Raw genomic sequence first — 26,966 nt, 5'->3', positions numbered from 1 at the left:
TCCTCACTTTGCATACTTATACATATTTTTACATCATTAACAATAATTTGCCTTTATTCAACTTAACATTCAACTTAACGTTCAACTCACATGCGACTGCACGATTCGAATTCCCGCTCAGCGGTACGACCACCACCGCAGGCGGAAACAAGTCAAATTCAAAATGTAACGTCTCTTTCTGCCGCTTGCAGCGACAATTGCGAGTGCGAGCGAACACTTGCACGACATTTTCCGACATCGAGGAGCAGGAGCACAGAATCGACCAGCCAGTCGCATTCGGCATTCGCCTCGAGCAGCGACATTCGCATTAATCTCCGTTTCCGCGGGTTTTGGCCCGACTTCGACCTGTTTCTTTCAGACGCAAAAATGCGCACCGGCGCCCAGCATGCAGAGACGGCTGTCAGACAGGGACGGCACTACGGTGCTGCATTTCAGCCGCCGAGCATACGGATGTCTCGCTCTGGCGGCCGGGAAAGAGAGCATGCTGGCGGGTGCATTCTGCGCGCCTGGTTGGTTCGGCGCTGTCATTTCACAATGACCCACCTTCACGACTGACAGCGACGGCAAAAAACGCGTCGCGACACGTCGCTTCGCCTCGCGCGATTTGTGCCGTTTGCTGTTCTTGCGGCTTGGGGCTGGCTGTCTGTATGCCTGCTGCGGACGCCTGAGTGAATGTTTGTTTGAGCAGCACCACCGGCATGGCGACGTCGGCCGTGTTTTACTATATCAACAACAAAAAACAAAAACAGCAACATTTTCATTAGGCGGCCAGAAAATATCGTACACATGACGACAAGAACACAGCCGACAGCGCAACAACATCACATTGCCGCCAGAAACAACACGGCAACTCGAAATCCTCAGCTAAACACTGGCAACAAAAACAAGGAGCAATAGCAACAACAAAGGGCCACACTTGATTCGCTCCGCCTTTGTTGCGAGGCGGATATCGTGTTCATTGTACGGTACCCCTCAGGCATCGAGAACAGCACGCGAGTAGGCGGCTCGCTGAGCACTCTTCCCTTGTCAACATTCTGTGTATATGGTTAAAATTATCCGAAATAAAAATGTTCTACATTTGTTTATATTAACAAATTGATGAACATTGACTATATTCAAAATAGAGTTAAGTCCTTTAACTTTAACATTTTCTTAAGTAGAATACTAATTCACATCACTTAGTTATCACTCTTCCTTAATACCGTTAAAGCCAATATGCCTCCAAGTGCAGGGCATTGCGTGAGCGAGACCCCTGCTGACACACAGCCGCCATCCCGCTCTGGCATTCTCATTCTCGTTCTCGCTGGCCTCGCCCGCTAACATTAACCTTCGGCTGGTGGAGCACTCGCCTTGACCGGAATTTCGGGGCCGTTCCCATTGCCAAGTGAAGGACGCACCTTGAAACTCAAGGATTTTGCGAGTATTGCGAAATTTCGCAAACTTTTTCGGCAATCAGTAGGTCAAAGCGAATTTTGGCAAACTTTTGCTGACGAGCAGGGAGGGGAATGTGGGGGGCACATAAATATATTGGCGGCTTTTGCTCGACTGCCGATGACATAAGCAGCTCATATATGTAATCTCCAAGTGGCATTGAGATGCGTCGAAACAAGTTCCGAGTTTATTTTTTTTTTCTCTATGTGTTGGGGAGCAGGGGAGGGGAGGGGCTCAAATATATTCACTCGATGCGTGGCGAGTTAAATGAACTCTCGCCGGATTTTCCTTGACGCTGGTTTTTCGGGTGGCCCGGCCACCAGCTAAACACTTTTGGGCGCCTCATAGCACAGGTTTCGATTTGAGCTTTTTTGGAAGCTAAGGTTAAGGTTATTCGCTAATTGCCCCACACAGTCGTCAACCACAGTCAAACGCAGTCCACCCACCCCAAAATGGGTGTGGCTCGCTGTAGCGCGGTGGTCGGTGGTTGTACGGTGGTGCAATGGTGCGATGGTGCGGTTCGGTGGTTCGATGGTTGATTGGTACATTGGCAAGTGTCAACGCCTCGCTTGTCCGTCCCGGCATTCGATAGTGCGGTCAGTCAGGCCCCAAAATCCAGTTTGGGTAACAGGCGCACACGATCGGGCAACAAGTGGATGGGCGGCAGCGGCGCAAATCACATTCACGTCGAGTTCCCCAAGTTCCCCCATTTGTGCGCTTGGCCAGGGCGTGGTCTGCCAGTCGACTGGCCAGTGGCTCTCCACAGGGGAATGAGCAGTGATGGGGCCGTGCTATGGGATGGGGGTACGCCAGGGGTTGGGGGCCGCTCCAAGTCGTTAACTCAACTTGGCACTCGTCCAGAAAGGCCAGGCATGAAGTATTTTAGAGCGTCGCCAGTGCCAGGGCCAGTTTGACGTTAACTGGCCCTTTCGTTTGGAGCGTATATAGTTCAAGGCTGTTCTCATGGCCCCCAGCTCCATCAAGTTCAAGGTACTAAACTTGTAGTGTAATTAAAAAACACTATTTATGGGTGAATTTATGGGTTCACTCTGGGAAACAGACAGGTGAAATTAGTATACCAGCAGTTAATATAACTGGAGCTGCTTAAAAATATTAACTTATTAGTTAGTTAGTAATGTAAGTACATAAAACAAACAGTAACCATTTTAAACAAAACGCAATACTTTGTACCGCAGACTGAACTACTCGTATAAAATGTACACTTCTATCGCGCTAATTGGTGGAGCACTTAATCTGCGCCTGTTAAGCAGCTCCCGATTGGAGCAGTAGGGTTGCTGGCGGTGAAAAAAGCCAAGGCAAACATCAATAGCTGACCATACGCTGGTCAACTGCTCCACTGGCCATTTGAGCCCATTGCCGGCAGAATAGCCGGCGGACTCTTGGAGCAGCGCCAACAAACTGGTTTCCCCCCCATCGAATCGCATGCTGCTTCTTCGTTTATTTCGCCTTGGGGGCACTCACACACACGCGAGGCAAATAGTTGGCTTCGGGTTTTTTTCCCCTTTTTTTTTAGTTGGGGGAATACGCTCTTTTTGTGGCTTGTGGCTGCTGCTTGCCTGTTATGATTCATGTGGGAAAACGTTGAACGCCCACAATAATGGACGCTTTTGGTCGCCGCTTCTTTGGCACGGCTGTTAGTTAATCGGCGGTGTTAGGCGATAGTTTTTTGGCGCTTAAATGGCAAGCTGTGATTTTTGCTGCGGCCCGAGTAGAAATTTGTGCAATAAGCAAAATGACGGGCACAAAACAAAATGTCCGGCCGGAGTGGGCGCCCGCAACTTCCGCCGCGGGCGCCATCATGCAGTTCGCTCTATTCCCGCACCAACGGCATCCACATTGCCATCGCCATCTTATCGCGTATGTGCCATACCACACCATACTATATCATGTCATACCATGCCATGCCATACCATGTACCCCATGGCGTACATAGTGCCATAGTCGTAGAACACAAGCCGTAGCGTTTGGGGGCAATTTTCCGTTTTCTGTTGGCCTGTGATGTGAGCAAACAAAATGACTGCTCAAAATTGAGCAAAATGTTCAAGCGTTTGCAGGGGCGCGAGTGTTTGCATTAGAAATTGCGGTGTTCAAACAAACAATATTTACTTGTTTTTTTCTTCTGGTTTTTTCTTGTTTTGCCTTTTCTTCTACAATTGCCTGGCCATGTTGCACAGTGGAAACGAGAGCGAGATGGCAAGAGGGGCGCGCAGGGCTCGCATTTGTGGGCGTGTATAGAGCACTGGGTTTTCATGACATTTTCGCCCTAGGTTTTTATATGAACCCCTCACCACGACGGTGGCGCCCTCTGTTGGCCGCTCGGCGAACCAGTCTATTTGCTTTAATTGCCCTTGCTTGAAACAAGAAAGTAATAAATGTGCACTTCGGAGCGAGAGAGAGAGCGATGAATTTATTTGCTCGGCTTAAAGAGTTTCGATTATCACTAGCTTTTGCCTTAAACTGCCGCAATTTGTCAGCTTTGGCAATTTCATTGCCGGCACACACACACGCACACACCGGCGACCAGTCACATTGAAAACCCCTGCCATTGCGACACTACCGTCATCTCGCTCGCACCCTGCCAAATGCCGTTTTGCTCGCATTTAGCGGCATTTCGTTGGCCCGCTCGTTCTGGGCGCCTGGTGAAAAAGAGGGAATTCACTTTTGGCGGGGTTCTCGTTTTTCCAATTTTGTCCAATCGGCCTTTGTGGGCGCTGCTCTGTCGGAATTGCCGCTCCGCCCGTCGAACGGAACGAGTCCGAGTCCCGTACAGAGGCGGATGGCTGATAAGGCGGGCGGGCATGCTAGCTATTGCTGCCGTTGATAAGGCGTCGGCTTTTTTAGGGGAGTAGTTAGCAATTTGCGTTAAATGGGCAGCAACAGCAGCAGCAGCAGCAAATTAATTCGCACAGTAGGCGTGGTTGCGGGCCTCCGCCCGCCCACATACAACAAATTGTGAGCAGCACGTGCCGTCCTCCGGCCCAGCGGCCTTTTGCTTTCGGAACAAAAGTTCCAATTCCGATTGCGAATCGCAGTCACCGAGCAACGAACAACGAGCTACGAAATTCGACAACGGCGACAAGCGATTCGCTCCGGCTGCCCATGCAATGGATAGCTGGGGAACGGAATCGCATGGCATCGCATGGCATTGCCCCACTGACAACACCACACACACGCGACTTGGCAGGTGGGGACGTGCACCGGTCCGTGGTGGTGGCGGACTTTTTCAGACACGTTCGGTTTTCGGTTCGGTTTCCACCAGGCGATCAGCAAATCTAGCTGCCATGCTGGCTCATCGCGCAATCCGGTCGTCGTTCACTGGGAAACATCAGCTGCCGCCTACAGTGGGCTGCCTCATGGGAAATTTAGTTAAAAGTGCAAAGTGTAAAATGGGCTTGATCATGGTACAAAGTTCTTATCAAATGTGTAATTTTCCTACTTTATCGTTTGCGATACATTTTTATACGGCAGACAATCCCCAGGAAGCATTTCTAGTTAAGTTTTACCCCACCTAAAAAAGAGTAAATACCCTTTAGAATATACATAGTAATAGGTTTACAATATTAGTTGAGTTTAAAAATTATTGAAATTAAACCAATTATTTTTAGTAAATAACACAAAACATAAGATTGTAAATGTTGATACTAAAAAAACTATATAAATATAAAAATTACTTTTTTTAATTTGTTTTAATATACAAACGCCAATCCAGTGTCTGAATAAGTTATTGGGATTTTTTTTTCTGAAGTTAGCTTAAATGAAGTAATTTTGTACATAAAAAGTTTTAATTGAGGTAATAGAGGTAAGGTTATAAGGTTATGCGCTTTGTACCCGAGGACTTTGAATGCGAAAAACAATGGACTACCATCTAAAATAAAGTTAATGTGTTATCTGCTCCTATTGTGTTTATGCTCTTTGAAAAAAAGTGACTTTATTTAACAGATAAATAAAAACATTTTTGAATATTAAGAAAAAACTAAAAGTATATTTTAATTTATCATTTAATTGATTTGAAAACATTTATTATATTGCCGAGGGTATTTCATGTTCGTTTCATTTTTAAGCCTTTAAAACTTTGGTATTTCTTGTGTGTACGGCGTGCGGTCATACTGACCCAATCAGGTGAAAGCGACTTCGGAATTATCGCGCTACAGGGCGATAAGTCTGACGACTGATTAGTTAACAAGCGGCGATCGTCGAGGTGAAAGTTCACGCAGCTCCACTCCAAGATGTCAGCAAAGGCAGTCAAGTCCAGCAAACCAGGCGCCTCCAAGGAGCCATCGGCGGTCACTAAGTTGTACCTGTTTGCGTACAACGCCGGTCAGGTGGTCGGATGGAGCTATATCCTGTGGCAGCTGGTCAACTACTACCTACTGCAGGGTCCGGAGTTCCGTGCAAAGGTCACGTTGTGGGAGTACACACGGCTGGCCGTGATCATCTTCCAGAACGCCGCATTCGTAGAGATCCTCAATGCTTCATTTGGCTTGGTAAAATCGAACCCAGTGGTCACTGGCTTCCAGGTGTTCAGCCGCATGATGGTGGTCGTCGGTGTGGTGATGGCCACGCCTACTGGAAAGGTTTCACCCGGTCTGCCCATCGCCCTGCTGGCCTGGGCCATCACTGAGATCATCCGGTATGGTTACTACGCCCTCAACATCGTCAAGGTGGTGCCTCATTTCGTGGTGTTCCTGCGGTACACTACCTTCATTGCCCTGTATCCCATCGGCGTGACCGGCGAGCTGCTGTGCTTCTGGTGGGCCCAGAGCTATGCCCGTGAGAACAGCGTGTGGAGTGTGGTGATGCCCAACAAGTGGAACGCCACCTTCTCATACTTTGGATTCCTGTGGATCGTCATGCTGGGCTACATCCCCATCTTCCCGCAACTGTACCTGCACATGTTCGCCCAGCGCCGCAAGATCCTGGGCGGAGGAGCCAACGCTGCACCCCAGAAGAAGGCCAACTGAACCTTGACCAGCGACGAATGCAAATTATTGCATCATTTGCATATCTTTGGTCGACGCACTTTGGAGCTGTTTTCGCTTTTTGGGGTCTCTCTTGCCTCACCTCTTACACAAGCACATTCGTTCGGACTAAGCTTAGTTATAAGTGGTTTTGTGTACAAATAAACCTAGATACTCTTCCAACTAATTTATTTTCCCTTCGCTTTCAAAGTGTGGTGTAACAGTAACGGCTTAAATATTAGTACATTAATGCTGCGACCATTGGATGGTCTTTAGATCGATGCCCTCTTGGACCATCTCCCACAGCGGCGACATCTCGCGCAGACGCTCCACATGTTTGATGCACTTGTCGGCGGTGTAATCCACCTCCTCGACAGTGGTGAAGCGACCGATGCCAAAGCGTATGGAGCTGTGGGCAAGATCCTCGTCGGTGCCGATGGCCCGCAGAACGTAGGATGGCTCCAGGGAGGCGGAGGTGCAGGCGGAACCACTGCTGAGGGCCACATCCTTAAGGGCCATCAAAAGGGACTCGCCCTCGACATAGGCAAACGACAAATTCAGGCACCCATTGTATGTGGCTTTGGCATCACCATTCCTTATGACATGCGGCAAGGCACTTGAAATCCTGTCCAGCAGGCGATTGGATAGAAAGTCCACCCATTTCTTGTCGTAGTCCATCTCCCGCAGAGCCAGTTCCGCAGCAGCTCCCAATCCTACGGCCAGCGGGGCTGGAACAGTTCCGCTCCTTAAGCCACGCTCCTGGCCGCCTCCACTTTGGATGGGCTCCAGGCGAACCCTCGGCCTTCGTCGGACATAAAGGGCGCCAACACCCTTCGGGCCGTAGATTTTGTGGCCCGATATGGACATCAAATCAATGTTCATGGCGTTAACGTCCAGCGGGATCTTTCCCACAGCCTGGGCGGCATCCGTGTGAAAGAATACTCGGCGAGACCGGCACAGTTTGCCAATCTCGTCGATGGGCTGCCGGACACCGATTTCGTTATTAACCGTCATTATAGACACCAGCGAGGTCTCCGTTGTGATGGTTTCCTCCAGTTGCTGGAGGTCGATGAGTCCGTTGGCCAGCACTGGCAGGTAGGTGACTTTAAAGCCCTCGTTTTCCAAAGCACGGCAAGAGTCCAGCACACACTTGTGCTCCGTCTGGGTGGTGATCACGTGCCGCTTCTTAGTGCCGTAAAAACGGGCCACCCCCTTTACTGATATATTATTTGACTCGGTAGCGCCGGATGTGAAGATGATCTCCTTGGGATCGGCGCCAATCAAGGTGGCCACCTGCTCGCGGGCTTTCTCTACTGCCGTCTCTGTTTCCCAGCCGTAGGCGTGGGTCCGCGAGTGGGGATTTCCATAGTAGTTGGTCAGATAGGGAAGCATGGCGTCCAACACACGTGGGTCCATTGGAGTGGTGGCCTGGGCATCCAGATACAGGGGCCTGCCCTCGGTCTGTTCATTCTTTATGTTGAATCGCACCTGTCTCTCCCGGAATTCTGTGGATATTCAAGATCGATAAGCGGTTATTGTGCATCTTGGAGGATCTGCTTACCTTTGGATGTGGCGGCTGGTTTAGCCGCTGTCCTGGAGGAGGTTGCCTCGTGTCTCACTACATTGGCCACTGCATTCGTCGCCCGGGAGCGGAGGACCTGCGCCTGGATGCGTCCCAGCACTTTCTGCATTGTTATGGAATCCTAGAAATTCTGGTGTTAAAATTCGTTATCAAAGCGGATTTCACAATCAGTGGGACCGTACTTGGCGGCTCGAAATATACCAAAGGACTCGGTCATACACTTTAAAATCACTTGATTCGATTATGCAGACACAAATTTATAAATTGTTATGAAATAATATCATTAATGCTAGAAAGAGATATTTCGACAAATTATTTGCATTCAATGTATAATTTACAAAGAACTAATAAAGATCAAAAATAAAATTCACAAAATGTATTTTGTAATGTACTAGCAAACAATTTTATGTAAGTCATATCGCGAAGTTCAGCGCGGAATTCATGAACTTACCCGCATAGGCACGGTATATTTTTGCAAGTGAAGTATAAAATACTCATTATTTACATTTGATATTTACCGGCACAGTGCGCCTGTTGTTGTTGGAGCATTCAGATAAAACATATAGAAATTGTATTCCGATATGGTTGTCTGCCGGTTCTTTCAGCAAGGATCCTGCCGCTATGGCACAAAGTGTCATAACGAGCACTTCGATGTCAAGTGAGTACATAGATATTAAAACTAACCAGAAGAACTCATAACTCATTATTTAATATACATATGTATTTAAGACAATATCTCAAAGCCGACATGGAATCCAGCCTCAATGGCAAGATGTGGCCTTTCTCCGTCTACGGACCCTTTAAGGACAAGGCGAATTTCCCCAACTTCATCGAGGACCAATCCTTCGAGGAGGTCCGATTCATGTGCATCGAGGCCAAGCGACAAAACCAATTCGAACAATTCTGCCAGCAGTTCAACCGCGAGGTCCTAGAGGCTACCAACAAGATGAAGACCATGCTGCAGATGTCGCCACAGGTCCTGGACACGATGATCAAGATTCACGAGATGCCGGAGGGCGGCACTGTGTCGGCTGCCCCTCAACAGCCCAGTAATCCATTCGCTGCCGCCGCTCCGGCAGCCAATGCATCTGCATCCATTTTTGGAAAGCCCACGCTGAGTGCGGGAAATATATTTGGAAATGCCACAAGCCAACCCAGCAACACCAACAGCATTTTCGGCGGTGCTATGACTAATGCCAATGCAGGGAATAGCATTTTTGGTGCTGGAGCTGCGGCAACACCTGCAACAAGTGTCTTCGGACAGCCCCAGCAGCAACAGCAGCAACCTGCCGGTCAAGCCTTCCAAGGGGGCAACATATTTGCCCAGGCGCAGGTCCAGGTGCCAGCTCAGCCAGTGAATCCCAATCCGTTCGGTGGCTTCCAACAGCAGCAGCAACCGCAGGCGGCGGGAATCTTTGGTCAAGCCACAAATCCCACTATGGGCGGAATATTTGCTCAGGCGGCTCAGCAACAACAGCAGCAGCCACCTCCCTCCGGATTATTTGCTCAAGCAGCAGCAACCGCTTTCCCGAATCAACAACAGATGCAGCAACAAATGCAGCAGCAGCAGATGCAACAGCAACAAATGCAGCAACAACAGCAGCAACAGCAACAAATGCAGCAACAACAGCAGCAACAACAACAACAGCAGCAACAACAGTTTCAATTGCAACAGCAACAGCAACTTATGCAGCAACAACAAATGTTGCAGCAGCAGCAAGCTCAAACGACTAACGAAACGCAATCCTCAGTTTACAGTCGAATGGAAGATCTCAACGAACAGGAAATCGAAGCATTCAAGGCGGATCAATTTCTACCAGGTGCCTTGCCATTCAAACCACCGCCACGAAATCTTTGCTAAACAAAAACTTTGTCAAATAAGCGTAAAATGTATATATTTTTACAGGAGTTGATTAAAATAGTTACTACTAATAAACTAATGCATCATCATATTGAGTCGTTCCATGTTAATGGAGTAGACGGCATGGGAGCCGATCAGGTTGCGATCCCGGAAGGCCAGTTGGCAGTCCTTGAGAGTGATAACTGTGCGTTCGGTGGGTTGGCTGAAAGAAAAATAACATAAGTATGTTTTTTGCATGAAAATCTCATCATGATTTAAGTGCTTACACTTCTTCACAGGCGGAAAGAAAGGTCACATCGTCATTCTGTCGCCGCATAAAGTTGGCCGTATTCAGCTCCTTGTCCAGTTCCAGCGGCGTGTCGTCCACCTTCTGGCGGGTGACGGTGTTGCGCAGCGAAGGATCACGCAGTGGCGCACCTACATCGTAGTAAAAGTTTCCCTCGCCGCTGGTCTTGTAGTGCTTTCGCTTTTTGATGATGGCCGATAGCAGATCTTTGAGCAGAACTTGCACGGCCATGGCAACGTACTCGGCGACATTGTCGTCCACGGAAACGAGTCCGATTTCCCAGGCGCCGATCAAAAATCGTCCCATAATGAATCCCGCATCCGGCAGGAAAAGTTCCTGGGCGCAGTAGCGCTGTGACTGGAGCTGCTGCTGCTGCTGCTCCGAAGGTCCACCGATTGTGGACGGCGGACGGATGATTTGCATGTTGTCCTCGGTAACAAACTCCAGGACGTCGCAAAGCTCAAAGTTAAGGCGCTCGGCGAAGGTGCGGGAACTTCTCTTGCGCCGTTTGCTTCGGTTTCCACTGCTGCTGCTGGTTTGGACAGCCGGAGGATTCTCCAACGGAGCGAAGGCGTCGATCTTGTTGAGCAGCGCGAGCAGGAACTGATTGTGCAGATGCAGTTTATCCGGGGTAAGGATTTTTCGCGACTCCGCATCGAATTCCTCCTTGGACCAACGGCTGCGGAACCAGTTCTTCATGTTGGCCCGGTAACGCTCCCAGTTGTCGCCCAGAGCCACCACTAGCGCCTCCTTGGTGGCAAGAACTCTGTCGGTTAGCATTTGTGGATTGGGAAACTCTTTTAAACAGGGAAATACAAATGCTTGCAATGAAAACAAATGAATGCAGCTGATTTGAGTGACCGTTCAGAAAATTGTTGAAAATACCAGATATATTTGAGATAAAAAAACCGCTATTTTTGCTGAACATTTTAAAAAAATGTTAATTTTAATAGTTTACATTTATTATTGTGCATAAGTTAGATAATTAAAATATAAGCCCACACCATTCACACAATTTAAATATAATACTGTACTAATAAATAAAATATATATCTTGGTTAATGTTAAATTATATAACTCATAAATGAACATACTTAATTTAAAACTTAAAACTAACAAAAAACTCATAAATGAACATACTTAATTTAAAACTAACAAAAATTGTCAATACAATGAGCATTGTATAAAAATGGTACACATATATGATATTAACATAAGCTAATAATATTACACTGAGGAGAACTCTTGGTTTAATAAATATTGTATCTGATTTAGAGGAATCTTTTTCTTTAAGAAAATCTACTAGCCTAGAAGTCTTAATTAACACGATCCCATCGCCACACGGTGCTGTCGTCGCAAACGCAAACCAAAATGGAACCGTCTTTGGAGAAGGAAGTCTGCCGGATGGTGGAGTTGCTCTTGGGATGAACCAGCTGGCTACATTTTGTCAAATTGGGATCATTACAGTCCAGTTCCCAAACGAAAGTTGTGCCCAGTTGGTTGCCCAACGCCAGAATCTTTTGCCAGGCGTTGAAGGCGAAACGGACGAACCAAATCTCGCACATTTTATAGTCAAAGTGATGCAGCACCGTGGTGGCCGACTCCTGCGGCTTAATCTCATGCCATGGGGCCGAAAGTTTGCCCGGCTTCCAACACACAATTGAGTTCTCGCAGGATTTCGAAAAGACAAAGTCGCCAAACCACTGAACGCAATCCACATAATTGCGGTGTATATCCCTCGTAGAGAAGTCCGGAAAGTGCTCCTTGATCGTGGGAAACGGACCCGTATTCTTGTTGGGACTAAAACCAGAGCTCAGTTCGATGGCCTCTTTTATATCGGGTTTATCCAGTCGCCAGAGCTTCAATGAATGATCCATTCCACTAGACATGATGCGATCACCGCGCAAATCGAAGTCAACTGACAACACTTCGTCGCGGTGTCCTTCCACACCGCCGAAAACTGCCACACATACGTCCGACTGAATGTTCCAAAGGCGCAGAGAGTGATCCTTGCTGCCGGACAGTAGTAACTGCGGTCTAGTCGGATGGAACTTCAGCTCATTAATGGCGTGACCGTGACCAATGTAGTTTTTGCTGCACTGGTGCTTCACCGGGTTAAAAATGCGGATGACACCGCGGTAACCAGCCGCGGCCAGGACGGGATCGCCGGTCACAGAGTCGTAAGACCAAGCACATGTGTAGAAACTTTCATCAGTCTAAAAAGGGCGGCAAAAGAAGTATGTATGTATGTTAAAGTGTATAATGAGTACTTACATCTGGGTCTGCGTAGACCTGCAGCAGTCGAATACCTTCGCAGGACTCCTGGCCGGTGTTCCTCTCGCACTCATAAATGGAAACCCGATCCTTGCCAACGGTGGCGAACACCTGCGGCTGGCTTCTGTCCAGAAACGGATTGAACTGCACCCCAAAGATCTGGTGGTTGTGGTCTTCGCGAACATGGGAGCTGCAATGCCTCTGGGTAATTAACTTGTGTATTATGTGGAGCGTAGTAAAACCTACCTATATTTGTACAAAGGCTGAACCATTTTTGGCGCCTTAACCCGCCGACACAGGCGGTTCAATTTCCGTGTGTTGGGCGATTTGCTCCTGGTGGTGGTTGTAGTAGTGCTGAACAAACTGGCGGTGTCCTCCCGATCCACGGAATTGACTTCGTGCTCATCGTCCGGCTCCACAACATTGCAGACACTCGAGGAGTTATTGCTCAGCACTGCCTCTGGCGGAGATTGGTTAGTGGATTCGTCCTCCGCGGGTGTCTCTTCGCTTGGGGGAGCTATTTCACTGGGATTCGTTTCTGTCATGTCTGCTTTGCTCCGGCAAACTTTAAAGCTTCTTTTGTTTACAAATTGTTTTCCACTAGAGTGACCGTTTACAAATACTGCCATGTAAAACAGCGTTGCCATTATGGCGCAAAAAAACAAAAAACAAAAACACAACCGAGTTTAAATTACAATTGTAATGTATTTAAATCTAATTTACATAGTTATAGTTTGCTTAATTTATTTCTTGGCGGCGAGAAGCTCGTTCAAGTGCACCTCCACCTCCTTGTGTGCCTTAACGCTATTTTCTGTGCGAGAGGCCGCGTCATGCACAAAATAACCGCGCAGGACTTCTGCTTTTGTTTGCACGAGTTGCGCCTGCGCCTGTTGCAATTTCAGTTCGTTTGCCAATTGCGGCCCCAATTTCAATTCGGCGGTCTCCTTAAGAAGGGCGCACTTACGAGTGAGGAGCCCAACCAATTTCTCCAGACTGCTGCGATGCTCTTCCTCCAGGCGCAGAATCTCTTTTTGTTCTCCACTTAAATCCGCCTCCTGGCTAAAGGCATCTGGAAACTCGTCGCGTATTCTGTCACACAATTCGGCAATGGGTTGCAAAGTTGCACGTAGTTGAGCGGATAATTTGTTGCGCACCGTCTTGCGATCCGTGTAATTCAAAGGCGGAACACTACTGCCACTCTGAAGACCTGTTAGATAAGAAATGATTATACACTTTATTTTGGATGAGCTCGGACCGCTCCTACCAAGCACTTGCTCCTGACCAGCTCCCTCGATCTCGCCAAGTCGCCCATAGCTTCCAATGGAAACCAATTTGAGGGCTCTTTTGATTTCCGTACTCGGATTTGGCCCCACATCCAGGCGTCGCAGCTCGTCCAGCACTAGCTTCAGCTTGAGCACCTTCTTCAGCTCCGCATCTCGCGCCGCCAGCAAATCTTTCGGTTCTCCGGGCAAAAGCGTGGCGGATGGATCATCCATTTAGGAGGCAAAATACTTAAATTGACCCGAAATTGATTGTTTAATTCGAATGGGCAAGCGCATGGCTGCGATACGGCAACGCTACTGAGAAAAAGTGTGACCAGTAGCCACTAACGGTAAAATATTCTAAAATTTGGGCACCCTAAGATCATTATTCAAAGCGTAGCGCTAGAAAAACGATCTTGGTTTAAAAATGTTAAATACACACTTAATTATGGAACAGATTCGATACCATCCCATTGTGGCCACCATAAGCATTGCCGTCGGCACTGTCCTGGCATCCGAGGTGATATGGAAGGTGGTCCAGTACTTTCGGAGCAAACGAGAGAAGGCAAACCGCGTGCACGAAGTTGTCGTCTTCAATGAACTGGGCGAGATCTGTGCGGCGCAGCATCTGTGGAACACCAGGCCCGGATCCCAGGAGCCGGAGGCGGCCCACTGCAGGAATACGCATTGTACGCTGCGGAACGTGGGCAAGATCGCGGAACAGATCGATAGGGCTGTGTACTCGATTGACCTGGCCATCTACACCTTCACCTCGTTTTCTTTGGCGGACGCACTTAAGCGGGCCCTGCAGCGCGATGTCAGTATCCGGATCATCAGCGACGGGGAGATGGTCTTCTCCAGTGGCTCTCAAATAACTATGCTGGCGCGCTTGGGAGTTCCGGTACGCGTGCCCATTACCACGTACATGATGCACAACAAATTCTGCATAATCGACGGGGTGGAGCGCGTGGAGGAGATCCGTCAGCTTAGGAAGCGCAAGTGGATGCGTCCGTGCTATAGCATCGCAGTCAGCGGCTCCGTCAATTGGACGCGTCAGGGACTGGGAGGCAATTGGGAGAACTGCATTATCACCGCGGATGAGAAACTTACAGCCATGTTTCAGGCGGAATTCAATCGCATGTGGAAGGCTTTTGAGAAGACGGAGGCGAGCCTAATCCAGCCCAAATAGAAATAAATATTCTTAGAGTATGACAACAGCTTTTTGCTAGACTTTCAAACAGTTCCTCAATATGCCAAATAATTATAGTTCTTATTTTGTAAGTGCCTCTGTTAAACTAACTTTTTAAGGAAATTATGATCTTCACACAAAAATTAAGCAAAACGTCATTATAAACGTGATAAATCTGCCATTATCACATTGAATTTGTTGACTAATATTTCAAAATGAAATGCCTTCAAGTTGCATTTAGTTACGATCAGCTTTGACTATATTAATTATTTTCTTATTTATTCACTGTCTGTTATTGATATCTTTCAAGTGAATAAAAGTTATAAACCAATGTCATTACACTTAAAATATCTACTAAATTAAATGGGCGTAATAACTATTTGTCCTGCTGTTTTAGCTTATCAGCGCGGCGTGAAAACAACTCCTTCAAGCCGTTAAGTCGCTCGATTTCTGCCCGAATCTCCTGATATTCCAGATAGGATATTGCCGATTTCAGCAATATCTCCTGTTTTAGAGTGAGCACGCGGGCGACTTCCTTTTGCTTTCGATGCAAAGCGGTAAGTTTAAGAGAAACGGACGATTCCTTGGGCGATTTGGACTTCTTGTCGTTTTTCGATTTTTTGGACTTCTATGGAGTACAAGATGAACTGAGTTTTAATTCGTAAATACTTTTTTTACCTACTTTAATTTCCATTGTTTATGTCGAGATCTCCGCGTGTTAATTTGTTATTATGTGCGTGGTGAATGGCAAACGAGGAAGATGAAGAGTTGTGGCGCTAAAAATTATAGCATATATAAACGATAAAAATAATACGAATTTTTAACAAAAGGATTTATAATGTAACAATTTTATATATTCTTTATTAACGATGTTTCTCCTTCAACTTCTCGATCCAAAAGTCCCTTCTTCTTGCTCCTCGATCACTTATCTACATTCGATATATCGATGATACTATCGTTCATTCTTAAATCTATTCAATTAATTCTATCGATATTTAGTTATTTAGTATTTACAATTATATACAGTTTACAATAAATAATAACTTTTAAATTGGAGCGTTGCATAATAACTTAATAACTACATAAAGTTTTAATTTTTGATAGTTATTAGGGATTGTGAATGGCAGATTGAAGAATGGTATTTAATTTCATTCAGTATTTTAGTACACACTTGGTATATTTCCGGTAGCCGATTGCGGTCACACCGGCGTCTTTTTCTTGTGAAATTTTCTGTATTTTGTTTGAAAAATAATATAAAGTATGGGTTCCTCATCGTCTGGAAAGAAGCACAAGAAAGACAAGAAGAATCGCCATCGCTCACGATCGCCGGAGCGTCAGCGCCGCGCAACAGAGGACGAGGATGTCACCCTGGACCTCACCGACGACTCCTCGTCGCGGCACAGACACCACAAGCACAAGAAGCACAAAGAGCACCGCCACAAGCACCACAAACACAAGGAGCGCGAGCGTCCGAACGAGGTCATCTCGCTGGAGGAATCGGACTCAGATAGTAAGTGTTTGCCCGATATTTCACACAAAGTGCAGGCCGGGCTCAAGGGCGATTGCCGTTGGCGGGGGATCCGGCGGAAAAGCGATATTCTGATTGACGGACCACCCATTGCCTGGCAATTGTCTTGGTCCTGCACTTTTCCTTTTCCGAACGTACTAAACCCATCGTTGCGTTTCTCCACGTTTCTCCTTTTCTTCCAGGTGTCCCGCTGCTGGAGCAGATTGTGAGTGGGAAAGCTGATGTGGTTGAAACGTTTCGCCCGCTTTGATGATAACCGGTGTTCCCTATTTCCAGGTTCCGACTGCGTGGAGGTGCCGGTGCAGGCGCAGGAGCAGGCCAAGGTGAGGGACGCCAGAGAATCCACCAATCGTGACAGGGAACGGGATTCTGGAAGGGATCGTGAACTTTTAAGGGAAAAGGAGCGTGAACGTGAGCGGGATCGTGAGCGGGAACGGGATAGGGATCGGGAAAAGGAGCGCGAAAGGGAACGGGAGAAGGAGCGCGATAGGGAACGCGAAAAGGAGCGTCTCAGGGAGCGGGAGGAGCGCGAAAGAGAGCGTGAGAAGGAACGTCTCAAAGAACGCGAGAAAGAACGCTTTAGGGAGCGTGAAAGGGAACGTGAACGAGAACGGGAGCTCACAGCTCCACCACCACCCCAAATCTCCAAGCATGCCGAATATGAGTCTAGGCGAGAGCGCGAGATTGAACGGGAACGGGATGCCCGCAAACGATCAGGCAGAGAACGTGAAAGGGAACGCAATCGGGAACGCTCCCGATCCCAGTCGCCACCATCGGCGTCGCGTAAGCCAGCCACTAGAGAACGCGAGCCCTCCTCCCGATCCTTCTCGCCCATACCCGAAAACGGAGCTGGCGATGTCCTGTCCATTACGGAGACGAATAAGCTTCGCGCCAAGCTGGGTCTGAAGCCACTCGAAGTTGATAGTGGTCCGAGCAAGGTAGGTCCTCCTGCTGGAAGCAGTAGTCAAGGCGAGAGCAAGAAACCCCCGGGCGAGGCCGATCTCTCCTCGTACAAAGATGAGTGGGGCGAGTTCTTGCACAAGCCGGCCGACAACCTGAAGGAGAAAAAGGAAGCAGAGAAGCTGCGCGAGAAACTCAAACAGCGCAAGGAGAAACGTTTCTTAGAGGAACGCCTGGCTCGCATCAAAACACTGGGAGAGTCTGATGAGGAAACTGACAATGTGTCCAAGTGGGTGGACAAGAACAAGCGGGTCGTCAACGAACGCGAAGAGGCGAAGCGTAAGGTATGTAATTAGTCTTCCACTTTTAATTTTGGTGTAACAAACCTTTCCAATCCTAGGCCAAAGAGTTGGAGGAATTGGATGAGGCCTTTGGTGTTTCGGAGATGCTTGAGAATGAGAAAACCAAAGCCCGTCAGCGGGCATATGGCGATAGCAATCTAAAGGGTCTGCGTGTGGATCATGATATGGATGATTTCGGCGAAGGACGCACTGTTATTCTAACACTTAAGGATCAAGATGTGCTTAACGAGGAGGAAGGCGACACTCTAGTCAATGTTAACATGGTCGACGAAGAGCGCTACAAGAAGAATGTTGCCAATAAGAAACAGAATCCGCTCAGTTATGGTTACAACGTTTACGAGGAGCAATACGATGAATTGGGCAATCCAATTGAACGGTCAGTGCTGGAAAAGTACGATGATGAAATGGAGGGACAGCCGAAAAAGCGCAAGAACTTTGTGATTGGTGAGAATATGGACGAGGAGCGGGAGCACAGACGTAAGCTCCTGGAAATTAAAACCAAATTAGCCGGCAAGCGTTTGGAAACCTTGGAGGACACCAATCTGCAGCTGGCATCTGACACCTATAGTGCAGAAGAGTTGGCCAAGTATGGTTTTATACACACAATGATGTATAGTTTTAATGCAAATGCGTTTTTTTATTTACAGATTTAAAAAGCCAAAGAAAAAGGTTAAGAAACTTCGGCAGAAACTAAAAGCCGAGGATCTTGAGCCTTTGGCAGAGGCTGAAGCAACAGGTTCTTCAAACTTTGGTAGTCGCGGAGGACGTTATCGCGATCACGAGGATGTGGAAATGGAAGAGATTAAACCTGAAGTTAAAGTAGAAGTAGAGGATGATGATTTGGAACGCGTTCTTGCCAAGGCTCGCAAACTAAAACAAAAGGAGAATATCATCAAGAAGCCTTTGCCCGTCGACTTTGAAAATATTCAGCGGGAGATAAAACCCGAACCTGTGGAGGACACCGCTTCAGGTGTGGTCCTTACCGGCGTCGATGGCAACATTGTATTGAACGCCACAGCTGAGTTTTGCCGAACTCTTGGCGACATTCCCACGTACGGTATGGCGGGCAACCGTAATGAGGACTCCAACGACATGATGGACTTTGACAAGACCGAACAGCCGGAGGAGCTCACAGAAACGCATACCGATGAGCCTGCCCTGAGTCACGGCACCTGGAATTCGGTCAATCCCGATGAAGTCATGCAGCCCGCCGATTTAGATAATCTGGGTGAAGACCTGGAGGATCGTGCCATTCTAGACGAGGAACCCGACGTGGGAGCTGGTGTAGCGAATGCTTTGCGACTGGCCCTTTCAAAGGGATACCTTGAAAAGGAGGAAAAGAACAGGCCTAGCAACACAAAAATGGCCCATCTGCAGGCCAAGAACTATTCCATTGAGGATAAAGCGGCTGGGTAAGTGGTCATACATCTTGAACAGGACATCTTATGTTAATGTGATATATTTTCAGTGAGGACGACAAGGTTGGCCGTCGTGATCGCTTCCACTTTGGACCGATTACAGACTTTAAGGACAAGGAGACCTTCAAGCCCAATGTCAAGTTGGATTATATCGATGACAATGGCCGCATATTGAACCTCAAAGAGGCTTTCCGGTACCTGTCACATAAGTTCCATGGCAAGGGTCCCGGCAAGAACAAGATCGAGAAGCGTCTCAAGAAAATGGAGCAGGATGGGGTGAGTTAATCTTTAATAAAATATTACTTTATTATATATACTTTATATACTTTATTATTATAAAGTGGGAAATTTGTTTATTTCAGCTAATGAAAACCATGAGTTCGACAGATACACCTTTGGGAACTCTGACCATGTTGCAGCAGAAGCAAAAGGAGACAAAGACCGCTTACGTGGTGCTCAGTGGCAGCAACAAAAATGTGCCCGGTGTCAGTGGCTCCGCAATAGCCAAATTCAAGTAGAGAAGGGAGCAGGAAAGACAAGCGATTTAATTACCAAGATATCCATAACCAAATGCAATAGACACTTCCTAATCCGCGTACTAAATACTTAAGTTTAATACTCCAACATATGCATCCGGCCCAAATATGTAATTCTCTTCATATTTATTCAAATACACTTTGGATTTATCTTAAAAAGCTGATCTCGATGGGGGCATCTCCTTTCTGACGGGTCACTGAAATGCAGAAAAATAGATTACAAATCCAGGACCATAGCCATATTTACAATGTGTACTTACAGTTAAAGGATCTGCCAAGAATTGTTCTCTTTTGGCCTTGTGCCATCTGAAAGCCCTTACCAATCCTGTCGTAACACACAATTTCGGATTCTCTGTTTTTAAATCGAAGTGTACACTTTGCACTCCCGTATGGAATAGAGTTGATGAAGACTTCTTTAACATTTGGCGGCGTCAAGGTTATGTGAATAAACATCAAAAACTGGTCGTCAGCAGTTCGCCCAAAATCCACGCCACCGTAGCCGAAGATCAGAGCTTGCAGGAAACCACCAATGCCGGTGAGGAAGTTCGCGGACCCATCGTAACCCATGGGCGTTTCACTCCACACCTTAAACTCGGGTCGAACGTAGCTCTTGTAGCCACGCTCGAAATACTCATTGGCCAGAGTAAGCTGGAGGTTTCGTATGTAGTTGGCTGCGAACATGGACCACGTCATTGCGGGACCAGATTCACGGGTCACGTTTGCGTAAAACCGAAGATCATTGATGTGTGCGGAGCTTTGGCAAGAAGAAATGGGATTATTTAAAGGATACTATCTATATCGGGCATCAACTCTAAACCTCACCTTCTATCGAAGTTCAACGGATATCCGAGTAGAATGGCGTCTGCCTGCTTGATAATGGTGTTCCGGACATAGCCCTCATACTCCGGATGATAGTTCAGGCTCTCATCGCGTAGAATCACCAAACCATCGCTGACTTTGCGCCATTTCTCGATACTTTCGGTGCTGGCATAACCACAATGTGTGGCCAACCACTCGGCAAAATTCAGTGCAATTTTGGACACTGCATTGGTGTACACATTGTCGTTAACATTCGGATGATCCTCATCGGGTCCCATTACGTTCAGCAGGTGGCACGTGTTTGAGGAATCATCACAGGTGGCTCGGCTCACCAGGAAGTCGGCCACCTCAGCGGTTATGGGCCATGCCGTATCGCAGGTCCATTCACTATCATTTGATTGGGCGAAAAATCTTTGGAGGGCAAAGGATATATCGGGGGATATGTGGATCTCCTGTTCGGCCACCTCGGGACAACAGGGATTGGTGACCTCGGCACCAGTGTACGCACTCTCCCAGGGAAACCTTTAAACTTCTGTTTAGCTAATTATCTTAATTAAATTAATTTTAATTGCTTACCTAGCTCCCTTGTAACCAGTGGCATTGGCATGGTATTTAGCTGCCTCCAGCTTTCTGCTGCGATAGCCCAGCACCTCCTTTGCATAATCCAAGCCGAATAGAGTGACCACCGGCAGCATCCAGATCTCCGTGTCCCAGAAGTTGTGCCCCTGGTAGTCCGCCTCCAGATCGCCACGCCCCAAACCAGTGGGGCTTAGTCCGTAGAAGGGTTCGTTTTTCTGGTTGGTTCTGAGTGAGGGAAGCGAACTTACGATGTAGAATATACCAGCATTGACAATCTGCGACAGTTCCAGAGCATCGCCCTTGATTTCGATGGAGAATTCATTGTCCCAAAAACTGTTCCACGATTGGGTGTGCTGCTGGAGAAGATTTATGGAGCTCAACTGCAGCACATCCTGCAGTTCCTTTCGTGCCACACTTTCTTTCCTGTCTATGGTAATGATAACTCTATGTGTTAACTGATCCTGCCATGTGGGCCACTGCAGTTCGAGCGGTTGCTCCAAGGATTCACTGAAGAGTACAAAGATCTCCTGAGGATCTGGTTGGAACTTCTCGTCCTCAACCACCTTTGTACGTCCTCGAAGTGTGCGGTAATCTCCGCTGGATGAACTGCCATTGTTGACAACGACGAAGTCAAAAGCGTCACTGGAGTCACCGGCGAATTGGGTGAGCCTTAGGTACTTCGGAGCTACAAAAATTGTAATTATAAAATATATATAATTTTAAATCTTTACTTTAGTAAAAAAGTTTACATTTACTTACAGTTAATCTTTGCGTTTCGGTTGGCAAGCCTATTAGCCACCACTTCGTAGACCAGCGCACGATTGTAGAACCTGTGCGGATAGGTTCTCTGTTCCACGGAAATCCCTAGACTCCTGTATGTGGTGAGAACCCGGAAGTAGCCATCTCGGAGATCCATCTCGTAGCTGGTTCCATTTTCCACATCGCTGCCAGTGGCACAACCAAAGCGATCACAAGCTTCCGTGCTGATGTTTATCCAGTTGGGAATGCGAGCCCGCTTGCTGTTTCCGCCGGCTCCGTTGTAGACTCCGTTCATGAAGATCGCGTCTCCGAGCACCGTGTATCCCACGTGGCCATTGCCCAGGGTGGGCATGAAATTCAGGTCCGAGGGTAGACTAATATCAGAGGATAATATCAGTTATTCATGTATTATTATTATAATATATTATGTTTAGGCAAGCGTTATAGAACTTAAGGTTATAAGGTACAAATTCTTGACCACAAACATTGGTAATAAGTTTTAACAGGTTTATATACACTTATAAATATTTAAACTGCTTGATTATTTATACTTATATTGTTTTATATTATTTTAGCAAAACTTTCCCTAGTTTTCCTACCTGTGTGTTTTTAGGAGATACGCTTCCGGCTTTTCAGCCCAGCAACTCTGCAGAAGTGCTACTAAACCGATGAAAGCAATACTCTTCCGCATATTTTCGCGATCTACTCAGCAGCGAGGTCCGAACTAAACTGATTTCGTTTCTTTCTTCATCTGGTTGCAGTTTCCTTGAATTTGATAAGAACGCTGATAATATATGTATCAGATTTAATCTTCGCGGGGTGGTATGAGCTGATTCATACCATCATACAATCGCCTGAATCGAACTCACTTTTTCTATTATTGAGTACCAGCGGTGCTTTCCCTAAGTAAGTGCCCTCTTATCAGCTCATATATAGCTATTGAAATCCACTTAAATATATGATTAATAAAATATTACAAAGGAATAGTTTTTGTATCTTATCAAGCAGATGTAATATATGGGTTCAAAATAAAGGTACCTTTGGATGAAAACCTTGTCATTTATATTTTATAGTTTTAGCCAAATTCCTCTTAATCCATAAACTCTGGTTAGCTTCAACTTTAGCATTAAATAGTATTTTTTGTTAATAAGTTGAATAAATAATACATTAACCTTCTGTTGATTAAGCCATTAAGTTCAGCTGCCTTATTATCCCTGGCTGTCACCAAGAAAGTAATGGGAAAGTGCTCATAAAATGTAGCAAAAATGTTAGAGAAGGTTGCCTTTCGGCATCGAACTGAGTTTCTTGTGCCACAATGCCGATAATAGTGTACCATGTCCAAAGGCCATTGGCATTCTTCCCAAGCACTGGAAGACAATAAAAAAGTGAAACATGGCGAGTGCAGTGCATTCTAGAACCTGACTTTTTATTGCATCGCACTTGGAGATCTGAATGGGTTGATGCAAGACATGAAATCGACTTGGATGCCCATCCGAGATTATCAAGACGGAGTCGGAGATGGAGATTAGACCTGACCCACAGAGATGCTGCGAGTGCTGAAAGGAGGACAATCATGGGAAATCTCGTGTCTAATGCATAGGAAAAACTCAAATACGAAATGAGCATAAAAGTCATTAAAGATTGACTACTGTCAGGTGGCTAAGGTCGGATCTCTGTGACTGGGTGGCCCTAGACTACATTTTTTTTTTCACCATCTACTCTGTCTCATTCTTTTTATGAGATTTTCATAATTCCTGGTTACAAGGTAATTATGGTCTTTGTTGTCGTCTCTAATTACCTGGGAGTCAGCGCCTGCCCTTTCCCACATCGGAAGTGGGCTGTGCTCCCTTGCTGAACTGGTTGAGCTTTACATCTGGTGATCGGTTGGTTGTACCATATCCATATAGAACCGATATATTCAACGCCAACTTTGATGATGTCTTTGATATCTGACAACGAAGCGGAACCAGGCAAGGAACCCACTACCCACTACCTATAACCGATATGCGTTCGTGACTGGAACCCCATGTGATGGCTCTACCCCTAGTTGCATATGTGTACAGATATATCTTCATTTGCACACTGAAAATAATTACTATATGTCATGTATTTAAAAGTTAGTAAAGTACTTAACAATTGATCAATCATTTAGTATGTATTAGATAACCAGTTTATTTATTTATCTGCTGAAACTTATAAACTTATATGTAGTCTTTTTTTGTAGGACATCATGCAAATTCTTTTGAACATTTTAGAGTTTTTTTCTGAAGTGCACCTGTATCTGTTCCTTTATCTGAATCTTGCCGTGCTACAGTTCTCTCTCTCCGAATCTTTGAAGTTCGGCTCAGCCGAGCTCCGCACTAATTTTAATGGCGTTACGCCGCTATAGGTTTTCTGCTCAAGATCCATAAAGAAGTGCTCAGGTGTTCGGTCCCCAGTCAGTGGAGTGGCGAGTCTTGGCAGAGTCTTCCACGGCTGTGGTTTGGGTTGGCACGAGATCCCCATCGGTGGGTTTAGTGATTTAGCCCATTTCACTGAATCATCCCCCACATATGTACTACATACGTACTAGTACCATATGCATATGGTGCTTTTCAAGAAGTCAAAGTCGGGGCTCTATCGCGATGTTGTCGCTTGCCGGAGCGTAACTGAAATACTGAAATATTAAAACAAATTTTTCCGTTTTTTTTTTTTGTAGTTCAGTTTTAGTTATGTTGTTGATTTCCTTTTGTTACTGTCGGCCATTTTGCTGGCGGTTTTGGTTTGGTTTGGCGTCAGATTTTTGTTTTCTTTCTTCTGGTTGTATTTGAAGTGTTATTTGTTGTTCTCTATTTTTTTTTTTTTTTTTTTTTTGCCAACCTGTTGGCCAAAAGAGTCGAGTCGAGAATTTTACGCAACGAAGCGTTGCCAATGAGTTTCCGCTTTTGGAGGCATTGGGCTTAGTTGTTGCCATCCGATGGCTATAATGCCATGCGATGGCCAGAAGCAGCAAAAACCATGCATAAGTGTAGTTAACCAAGCCGATTTGGCTTATAAATGGGTTGATATATTTTAAAGGGCCTGCCTCGAAGATGAAAGTAATACCCCACATTATTTATGACATTAGGTCTATGGAGCATAGAAATGTGCAGAAAACAATTATATTAAGTATTCGGATGTAGAAATTAGACTCAAGGGGAATAAATAAAATAGTACTTAGATAAAATCAAAAATGTTCATTGGTGAATAGTTAGAAGTATAATTCTTTGTCTAAGCTAAGTGTTTAATTTTTTTTTTATGGGAATAAATACATTTTCAGTAATAGTAATGCCTACAGCAATATTACCCCATATATTTGTTAACTACTCGACTAATTCTTCACACTACTTTCTAATCGTAGCAGAATTACGAAATAATTTTGGACTTTTCAAAAGTTTCTGCCCCCAACCCGCGCCAACCCGCTGAGGCCTAAACTTTAGTTGGCTTTTTATGTGTTTTTAGGGCCCGAATGTTTTTCCGCCTAATTTGTGAGCAAGTGGAGTTGCTCCCCCCCCCCCCCCCCCCCCCCCGAAAATGAAACGCGTGTGAAAATCATGTTTATTGTGCGGCCACCCAGCCATTGTGTTCCGCACAAATATAATGTACAATGTGGCAAGAGGAGGGACACATTACTACAGGCAGCCAGCGATCATTTGCTTTCCCCTGGCATGGTTTTGTTTTTGTTTCTCCTCTGGTTTTTGGACCCAGTTTTTAAATTTTGGGTGTTTTCCAACTGTGAGCCGGGAGCTGCCTAATTGTTGTAATTTGGCTAGATATTATATTTATTGTTTGCCAGATAATTATGATGATTATCTATGAAACGGAGTGTTTAAAACGCTTTCCGCCAGCCTGGGAACCATTGGCCGAAAAGACCTCGCCGCCAAGAGCCAACCCCACCGAGCATTTGCAACTCAATTATGGACGAGCAGCGACTTCTGCAGCTCATCCTCACCAGCTGCTTCTGCCGCTTCTGCTGTTGCTACATTATGCACCTGACCACTGCTGCAATTTCTAGCTGATAATTTGCATTATTTTGCGCGCCCAGGTGGCTGTACATCGCATCCGAGGAGGAATACCATCTTCCATACCAACATGGTTATGGGTTATGCGATGGCAATGGCGTTGGCTGTGGGTTCCGCCTCATTCTTGGATGATCTCACGCGTTGGGCACTCGATTTAATTACACTAAGGAGAAGGGAAATGTTGAGAATTCGTTTTAAAAAACATTTTTTCTAATACAAAATAATAAAATGTTAAAAATTATGGGAACAAAATATTAGACTTGTTTTTCTACACCTGAAAACTTAACTTTGAAAGAACTAAAAGTTGAAGAACTAAATATAATCATTTCATGATGTATTTCGAATATTGAAGTCAAATATATGTTTTTTTGGTTTTCTAATAATTTATTAACAAAATGCTTAGTTCAGCATTCACATATAATAAAGTTAAATATAATGGTGTAATAATATTATGTGTTTTTTATATTTGCGTAATTATTTTATATATATTCTTATACAATATCTTTAATAATTCCATATCCATATTTTGCAGTTCGGTGTTGCACTTTTCGCTGAATGCGCTTGCCGTGTGCAGTGTGTGTGACCTTTTCGCGGCTGCACTCCAATTCAATTACCGGCCGCCCGGGGAAACAGAGAGAGAGAGACAGGTGGAGAAATGGCGAAAGAGAGGGCACCATGGTGTGCAAAGATAATTATCAGCATGAGGCGCAGGTTTCGGGGATTGATATGTAAATTTTCATTTGCTTCATTTGCAATGCGTAAGTCATCCACCAAAAAGGAAAAATAATGAAAAAATATGTTAAAAAAACGTAAAAGAGCTGCGAATGCAAGTGCCACTGGGTGCGACATGTGGTGACGCTTGGCTGGCTGCCTAATTAAGGCAGGTCAGGATCGTGGGAAAGGTCTCTTCATGGGCACTCGTGTGGCCGCCTGCCTGCAGGACACCACTGACCAAGTGGCGTATGCGTAATGCACTCGAAAGTGGGGATACTACACTGCGCAGTGCCCCACCACAGCACCTCCCCAATTTTCCGCCGCGGGGGTTGGTTAAACATTTGCCGTAATTTTACAGCTGCTGGTTGATTTAATGCTTAGACAGCTAGACAGCCAAGCGTAACCGCAGGCCAAAAACTATCTGAAGAAGAATATATATTTCTTGGC

At 46.1% G+C, this 26,966-nt stretch overlaps 10 protein-coding genes across 12 annotated transcripts; 4 read left to right on the top strand and 6 right to left on the bottom strand.

Moving 5' to 3' along the window:
• The first annotated feature begins 5,572 nt into the window (after positions 1-5,572).
• On the top strand, positions 5,573-6,597 carry LOC6527332 (very-long-chain (3R)-3-hydroxyacyl-CoA dehydratase hpo-8). The gene has a single exon (XM_002088388.4). The coding sequence runs from the start codon at positions 5,679-5,681 to the stop codon at positions 6,411-6,413; it is 735 nt and encodes a 244-aa protein (XP_002088424.1). The 5' UTR covers positions 5,573-5,678; the 3' UTR covers positions 6,414-6,597.
• LOC6527331 (cysteine desulfurase, mitochondrial) lies at positions 6,583-8,182 on the bottom strand. Its single transcript, XM_002088387.3, has 2 exons — positions 7,972-8,182; positions 6,583-7,915 (listed from the first exon to the last, which is right to left on the bottom strand). Exons 1-2 carry the CDS (start codon positions 8,099-8,101, stop codon positions 6,657-6,659), a joined length of 1,389 nt encoding a protein of 462 aa, XP_002088423.1. The 5' UTR covers positions 8,102-8,182; the 3' UTR covers positions 6,583-6,656.
• Positions 8,183-8,491: 309 nt separating this feature from the next.
• LOC6527330 (putative uncharacterized protein DDB_G0271606) lies at positions 8,492-9,944 on the top strand. Its single transcript, XM_002088386.3, has 2 exons — positions 8,492-8,650; positions 8,722-9,944. The coding sequence occupies exons 1-2, from the start codon at positions 8,574-8,576 to the stop codon at positions 9,851-9,853; spliced, it is 1,209 nt and encodes a 402-aa protein (XP_002088422.1). The 5' UTR covers positions 8,492-8,573; the 3' UTR covers positions 9,854-9,944.
• LOC6527329 (transcriptional adapter 1) lies at positions 9,871-10,997 on the bottom strand. Its single transcript, XM_002088385.3, has 2 exons — positions 10,120-10,997; positions 9,871-10,055 (listed from the first exon to the last, which is right to left on the bottom strand). The coding sequence occupies exons 1-2, from the start codon at positions 10,917-10,919 to the stop codon at positions 9,929-9,931; spliced, it is 927 nt and encodes a 308-aa protein (XP_002088421.1). The 5' UTR covers positions 10,920-10,997; the 3' UTR covers positions 9,871-9,928.
• Positions 10,998-11,170: 173 nt separating this feature from the next.
• Positions 11,171-13,021, bottom strand: LOC6527328 (polycomb protein esc). Its single transcript, XM_002088384.4, has 3 exons — positions 12,660-13,021; positions 12,414-12,603; positions 11,171-12,355 (listed from the first exon to the last, which is right to left on the bottom strand). Exons 1-3 carry the CDS (start codon positions 12,956-12,958, stop codon positions 11,456-11,458), a joined length of 1,389 nt encoding a protein of 462 aa, XP_002088420.1. The 5' UTR covers positions 12,959-13,021; the 3' UTR covers positions 11,171-11,455.
• Positions 13,022-13,098: 77 nt separating this feature from the next.
• On the bottom strand, positions 13,099-13,993 carry LOC6527327 (augmin complex subunit dgt2). Its single transcript, XM_002088383.4, has 2 exons — positions 13,678-13,993; positions 13,099-13,620 (listed from the first exon to the last, which is right to left on the bottom strand). The coding sequence occupies exons 1-2, from the start codon at positions 13,907-13,909 to the stop codon at positions 13,157-13,159; spliced, it is 696 nt and encodes a 231-aa protein (XP_002088419.1). The 5' UTR covers positions 13,910-13,993; the 3' UTR covers positions 13,099-13,156.
• A 45-nt stretch (positions 13,994-14,038) lies between these two features.
• LOC6527326 (mitochondrial cardiolipin hydrolase) lies at positions 14,039-15,243 on the top strand. Its single transcript, XM_002088382.4, has one exon. The coding sequence runs from the start codon at positions 14,103-14,105 to the stop codon at positions 14,862-14,864; it is 762 nt and encodes a 253-aa protein (XP_002088418.2). The 5' UTR covers positions 14,039-14,102; the 3' UTR covers positions 14,865-15,243.
• LOC6527325 lies at positions 15,096-15,899 on the bottom strand. The gene is made up of 2 exons (XM_002088381.3): positions 15,547-15,899; positions 15,096-15,492 (listed from the first exon to the last, which is right to left on the bottom strand). The coding sequence occupies exons 1-2, from the start codon at positions 15,556-15,558 to the stop codon at positions 15,241-15,243; spliced, it is 264 nt and encodes an 87-aa protein (XP_002088417.1). The 5' UTR covers positions 15,559-15,899; the 3' UTR covers positions 15,096-15,240.
• Positions 15,900-16,033: 134 nt separating this feature from the next.
• On the top strand, positions 16,034-19,767 carry LOC6527324 (U4/U6.U5 tri-snRNP-associated protein 1). 3 transcript variants are annotated; one of them, XM_039370497.1, is made up of 6 exons: positions 16,043-16,374; positions 16,669-17,636; positions 17,693-18,240; positions 18,302-19,066; positions 19,123-19,348; positions 19,414-19,767. In XM_039370497.1, the coding sequence occupies exons 1-6, from the start codon at positions 16,125-16,127 to the stop codon at positions 19,588-19,590; spliced, it is 2,934 nt and encodes a 977-aa protein (XP_039226431.1). In that variant the 5' UTR covers positions 16,043-16,124; the 3' UTR covers positions 19,591-19,767. The 3 variants fall into 3 exon arrangements, with proteins under 3 accessions (XP_015053135.1, XP_039226431.1, XP_002088416.1); XM_002088380.4 differs by having other exon boundaries at positions 16,044-16,374; positions 19,435-19,767; XM_015197649.3 differs by lacking the exons at positions 17,693-18,240; positions 18,302-19,066; positions 19,123-19,348; positions 19,414-19,767 and adding an exon at positions 16,575-16,597 and having other exon boundaries at positions 16,034-16,374; positions 16,669-16,860.
• Positions 19,718-22,700, bottom strand: LOC6527323 (protein-glucosylgalactosylhydroxylysine glucosidase). Its single transcript, XM_015198171.3, has 7 exons — positions 22,635-22,700; positions 22,365-22,530; positions 21,766-22,139; positions 21,004-21,691; positions 20,431-20,949; positions 19,869-20,362; positions 19,718-19,805 (listed from the first exon to the last, which is right to left on the bottom strand). The coding sequence occupies exons 2-7, from the start codon at positions 22,454-22,456 to the stop codon at positions 19,756-19,758; spliced, it is 2,217 nt and encodes a 738-aa protein (XP_015053657.1). The 5' UTR covers positions 22,457-22,530; positions 22,635-22,700; the 3' UTR covers positions 19,718-19,755.
• Between the last annotated feature and the right edge of the window lie 4,266 nt (positions 22,701-26,966).

This window comes from Drosophila yakuba, chromosome 2L (assembly GCF_016746365.2).
Source record: "Drosophila yakuba strain Tai18E2 chromosome 2L, Prin_Dyak_Tai18E2_2.1, whole genome shotgun sequence".
Classification (NCBI taxonomy): domain Eukaryota; kingdom Metazoa; phylum Arthropoda; class Insecta; order Diptera; family Drosophilidae; genus Drosophila; species Drosophila yakuba.
Note: the sequence above shows the minus strand (reverse complement) of the source record. Positions and strands in the feature narration are given on the sequence as shown.

Coding starts and splice junctions, on each gene's coding strand:
- LOC6527332 (XM_002088388.4), top strand. CDS start 5,679: ATGTCAGCAAAGGCAGTCAAGTCCAGCAAACCAGGCGCCTCCAAGGAG.
- LOC6527331 (XM_002088387.3), bottom strand. CDS start 8,101: ATGCAGAAAGTGCTGGGACGCATCCAGGCGCAGGTCCTCCGCTCCCGG. Junction 7,916..7,971: donor ACCAGCCGCCACATCCAAAG/GTAAGCAGATCC, acceptor GAATATCCACAG/AATTCCGGGAGAGACAGGTG.
- LOC6527330 (XM_002088386.3), top strand. CDS start 8,574: ATGGTTGTCTGCCGGTTCTTTCAGCAAGGATCCTGCCGCTATGGCACA. Junction 8,651..8,721: donor AACGAGCACTTCGATGTCAA/GTGAGTACATAG, acceptor TATGTATTTAAG/ACAATATCTCAAAGCCGACA.
- LOC6527329 (XM_002088385.3), bottom strand. CDS start 10,919: ATGCTAACCGACAGAGTTCTTGCCACCAAGGAGGCGCTAGTGGTGGCT. Junction 10,056..10,119: donor CTTTCCGCCTGTGAAGAAGT/GTAAGCACTTAA, acceptor TTTTTCTTTCAG/CCAACCCACCGAACGCACAG.
- LOC6527328 (XM_002088384.4), bottom strand. CDS start 12,958: ATGACAGAAACGAATCCCAGTGAAATAGCTCCCCCAAGCGAAGAGACA. Junction 12,604..12,659: donor CAGCCTTTGTACAAATATAG/GTAGGTTTTACT, acceptor GAGGCATTGCAG/CTCCCATGTTCGCGAAGACC. Junction 12,356..12,413: donor AGGTCTACGCAGACCCAGAT/GTAAGTACTCAT, acceptor CGCCCTTTTTAG/ACTGATGAAAGTTTCTACAC.
- LOC6527327 (XM_002088383.4), bottom strand. CDS start 13,909: ATGGATGATCCATCCGCCACGCTTTTGCCCGGAGAACCGAAAGATTTG. Junction 13,621..13,677: donor TGGTCAGGAGCAAGTGCTTG/GTAGGAGCGGTC, acceptor CTTATCTAACAG/GTCTTCAGAGTGGCAGTAGT.
- LOC6527326 (XM_002088382.4), top strand. CDS start 14,103: ATGTTAAATACACACTTAATTATGGAACAGATTCGATACCATCCCATT.
- LOC6527324 (XM_039370497.1), top strand. CDS start 16,125: ATGGGTTCCTCATCGTCTGGAAAGAAGCACAAGAAAGACAAGAAGAAT. Junction 17,637..17,692: donor GCGAAGAGGCGAAGCGTAAG/GTATGTAATTAG, acceptor TTCCAATCCTAG/GCCAAAGAGTTGGAGGAATT. Junction 18,241..18,301: donor AGTGCAGAAGAGTTGGCCAA/GTATGGTTTTAT, acceptor TTTTATTTACAG/ATTTAAAAAGCCAAAGAAAA.
- LOC6527323 (XM_015198171.3), bottom strand. CDS start 22,456: ATGCGGAAGAGTATTGCTTTCATCGGTTTAGTAGCACTTCTGCAGAGT. Junction 22,140..22,364: donor TATCTCCTAAAAACACACAG/GTAGGAAAACTA, acceptor CTCTGATATTAG/TCTACCCTCGGACCTGAATT. Junction 20,363..20,430: donor CCGTTGAACTTCGATAGAAG/GTGAGGTTTAGA, acceptor TTCTTGCCAAAG/CTCCGCACACATCAATGATC.